The sequence below is a fragment of the Morone saxatilis genome, unplaced genomic scaffold, assembly GCF_004916995.1.
Source record: "Morone saxatilis isolate NCDOM2014 unplaced genomic scaffold, NCSU_SB_2.0 Contig9, whole genome shotgun sequence".
Taxonomy (NCBI): domain Eukaryota; kingdom Metazoa; phylum Chordata; class Actinopteri; family Moronidae; genus Morone; species Morone saxatilis.
The window spans coordinates 11,339,591-11,343,333 of NW_023340268.1; the positions used below are offsets into that span (position 1 = coordinate 11,339,591).

General features: G+C 41.4%; 1 protein-coding gene across 1 annotated transcript in view; it reads right to left on the bottom strand.

Moving 5' to 3' along the window:
• Positions 1-3,743, bottom strand: part of tmem64 (transmembrane protein 64) — a 22,165-nt gene that overhangs the window by 4,780 nt on the left and 13,642 nt on the right. The window contains exon 2 of the mRNA XM_035681460.1: positions 91-246. Within this exon, the coding sequence (XP_035537353.1) occupies positions 91-246 (156 nt within the window). The remainder of the gene's footprint in view (positions 1-90; positions 247-3,743) is intronic.

Sequence of the window (3,743 nt, forward strand, 5' to 3'; positions counted from 1 at the left end):
GCTGCATTTTCAAAGACAAACAGCTGTCAGAAGTTGAAACATGTACAAATGAGTTCCTTCACACTGAATGCCTTATCACCATCAGCTCACCTGCAGGATGAACACAAAGTAGCCGCTGACGCTCTGCTCGGCGATGACATCCTCCATGGTGCGAAGCGTGGTGCCCAGGTAGGAGTTGAGAAGCTGAGTGGGCAACAGACCCACAGAAGAGGCCACCAGGTAGTTTGGCAAGGACACGTCTGTGATCTTAAAAATAGAGAAACAGCTTACAAACTTTAAAATAATGAAAAGATTCAGGTACAATGGAAAAAAAATATTATACTACTAAACTAAACATATTTCATTCAACAAGCTAAAATTAATCCTTTATTATGGATTCATATTTAGAATTAGTTTGCTGGTTCAATAAGTTTCCTGCATCATAGATTCATCTGAATGAAATTATGAGTGTCCTTGTGCAAACCAAGTCCTCGCACGTCCCTTGTTGAATCTATTTAACTCTCAACAATGTGAAGTAACCAATTACAAACAGTATTTAAGAATTTAACTTGCTATTTAAAGACCTAAAACTAAATGACAAATCTGTTTTGTACGTTTCCAATTGCGACTGATAAGGTAGAGGAGCCAAGGGTCAAAAGATCTGAAGTTTGACAAAGGCTATACGAACCATATATCAGTTCTGAGAGTGAGCTCTTTCTCGACCTTAAACAGTAGTTTAACTGAACAAAAGTTCTAACTTGAGGTCCATTTACTCGGTTTTAAGTATTAATTCTAAGAAATATGCTTGTAAAATTATCAAATCATTGCATTTTCCAGCAGTGGTGGAAAGAAACTAGCTCAAGTACATAAGTACAATTTTGAGGTACTTGTATTTAACTTCAGTATTTCCACTGTCTACTACTTTAAACTACCACAATTTCTGAAAGACAAAAAAAATATCACTATCTTGTGTAATTACCCAGAAGTACAACATGCCATCACACGTCCAGCTCATTTTGAATTTCATATCTCATTACAACCACCTAAATATAAACAAGTGTCCGCGCTGCTGTCACCCTTGATCCCTTGATTAAGTGATGACATAAGCCGATGTGTGTCTGTGCTGGGTGTGCGAGGATGTGACCTTGGCACTGTGTGCACTGTGACTACATTGTGGCTGATAGCGGTGTGTCAGGGGCCATGGCGAGTTGCTGCAAGAGACTGCCTGAGCCAAAATGTTATCAGGGCTGGAAAACATTTACGCAAGATCAAGCCCAAGTGTCCCCACGAAGTGACAGATCCAAAATCCTCTCCTGTTCTCACACTACTCGCTGATAAGAGCCTGGCTTACACTTCATAGGACGTTACTGAAACCTGGTTAATCAAGATAATGTTGTCAAGCTGCATTTCCTCAGCATGTTTAGCTGAGAATGCTTTCTTCAATACAATCATGTAACAGGCCTTTCTCCTTGAAAGATTAGCACGGATGTGTCCACACCATGTGTCAACACAGTCCAAACGCCCTCAGCTGATCGCTGAGACGTGTCATGTGAGCCTGTGAGAGCTGCAGAAGACAAGGAATGCGCTCTCTTTCTCTTAGCCATCATTCCTGAGTTGTGAAGCACATGTCCTCTGGAGTCTCTTCCCATCCAGGCAACTAGCGTATGCAGCTGTCTTGTATACGACCAGGGCTAGTCGTTGGTATTTTTATAACCGGGCAGAGAATTCCCACTAAACCTCCTACTCACTTCTGCAAGCCTGTGTATCAAGATAATCTGCAAATTCAAGTGAAAAAACACCCCATCCTAGGCTTGACCTGATTTAGCAGCAGCAATGCAGGTCTGAGTTTGAGCTCGTAAACAAAGCAGGGAGTAGGGTATCTTGACTGCATAGTAAATTTCAGAATTGTGTCTGTGATGCTGCATCTCTTTTCTTATCTGGACACACGCATGACTTACCCTTTGTAACAAAAGGGTGAAGCACAGGGCGTAATTACAGGCTGCACAAACATGCTTGCCTAGATAGATAGCGTCCTATAAATCACAGCCCCTCATGACAGCAGTGGGACGGAGACAGGCCAGTGAGCAGTTTTAAAGGTTATAATGCTGTAATAAAATACACGCGGAGACCTGAATATGGCCACTTCTTCTGCAAAGGGTTCGCAAACATTTTTCCTGAGCTGTCCCATTGTTTTGCTAACTGCTGCAGTCTGTGTGTCGTTTTAGGTTACCCACTATAATGTAGCACCATCCACTTCAGCAGAAAGAAGCAGGGGGCACAGTGAAATGTAGTCTCATCCAGAGAAAGTGCTTACCAAGGGCAGAGCAGACAACACATAATTCCACCAATGAGCCAGTACGAGCCAATAAGTACCCACCCACGGTTAGTTTCACCTTTTATTGTTGCGAATCAGATCATAAAGATACAATATCAGCTAGGCTTAATAATGAGCCTCCTGGTAACATGAATTACAAGGTGCACGGTGAGAGGCTGAGCTGGGTTTGAAGACCCTCTGGGCCAGGAAGTAAAAATGTAGCAGAGGACTCAGGCGAACTGAGGGATTCAGCTTATTAGCCTGTTTCTGGCAGGGCTGGTTTAACTCCCTGGTGAAGGCTGCACACTAACATTCACTTCACCAAGTGGGAAAAAAAAAGTTTCACATTGAGGTTTGCGTGTGAGGAGTTTGACAGCCTGATTTTTCTCCAGTTCTCCAGAATGATGGTTTCGCTGTTACATTTCCATTATCGGTTATTTTTGGCCACTTGGGAGCAGCGGAAACAAGTGAACACAACATTAACATAGCACCAGCTTTGAAATTGTCAGCAAACCTGTTAGCAAACAGTTGTTAACATACCAGCAGTTCCAGAGAAACATAATGCATTTCTTTCTTTCGTGTCTCTGTCCACCAAATGTAAGTCTCTTTCAGCTAAGTTTTTGGTCTCTCCCAACCCTCCAGGGAAATACTTGGCTGCTCCACTATGTTACCAGATAGGCGCTACCTAGTCTATCTGCAGCTGAGCTGGAAGTGTACAGTGGGTTTTTAAGTGGGGTTTTTGACTGTAAACAACCACTTACTGTGGTTGAAAATGACGCTATTAGAGTGCTAAGAGTTAACCAAAACAGTAAACTGGCAGTCTTGAGAGCTAAACATTGAGCTGTAGCTCTCTATAAATCTCTGTAAAGCTGAGGGGAGCTACAGATTCAGGTAATAATTCTCAGTAGGTTCATCACTACCCACAACCCCTTTCGCGTTGTCACATTGGTTTCACGTTGTCATTTGTTACATTTTACCAAAATATCAATGGTATGTTCTTTTAAAAAATGCTAGTTTCAATTTAGAGTAAGGCAGTAGTCAAAATCATGCTTTAAAAAGAAAAAGAAAAAGATTTAAATTTGACGTAAGATTTCAAAACAACATAAGTCATCCAACACATCTCGAAAGAGGCCAAACCTTCAAACAAAATACTGTTGCATTAGTTTCACTATAAATCTGTAAACCTCAAATACGTCAAAGGGAACAATCTCAAATGTCATTACAATGAGTCAAGTACAGACAGGCTGCATTTTCAAAGACAAACAGCTGTCATAAGTTGAAACTAACCAACAGAAATATGACAAATGCGAACTGGCATAATATGACCCACTTTGTTGTAGCAGTTGTGCTTGAGCTGCATGAAAGCTGATGTCCTTTCTTATAAAGTGTTTGCTTGCTTGTAGATAAAGACCCAGAGCAAACTCAAGCTTTTACTATTTGGAGGTATCAA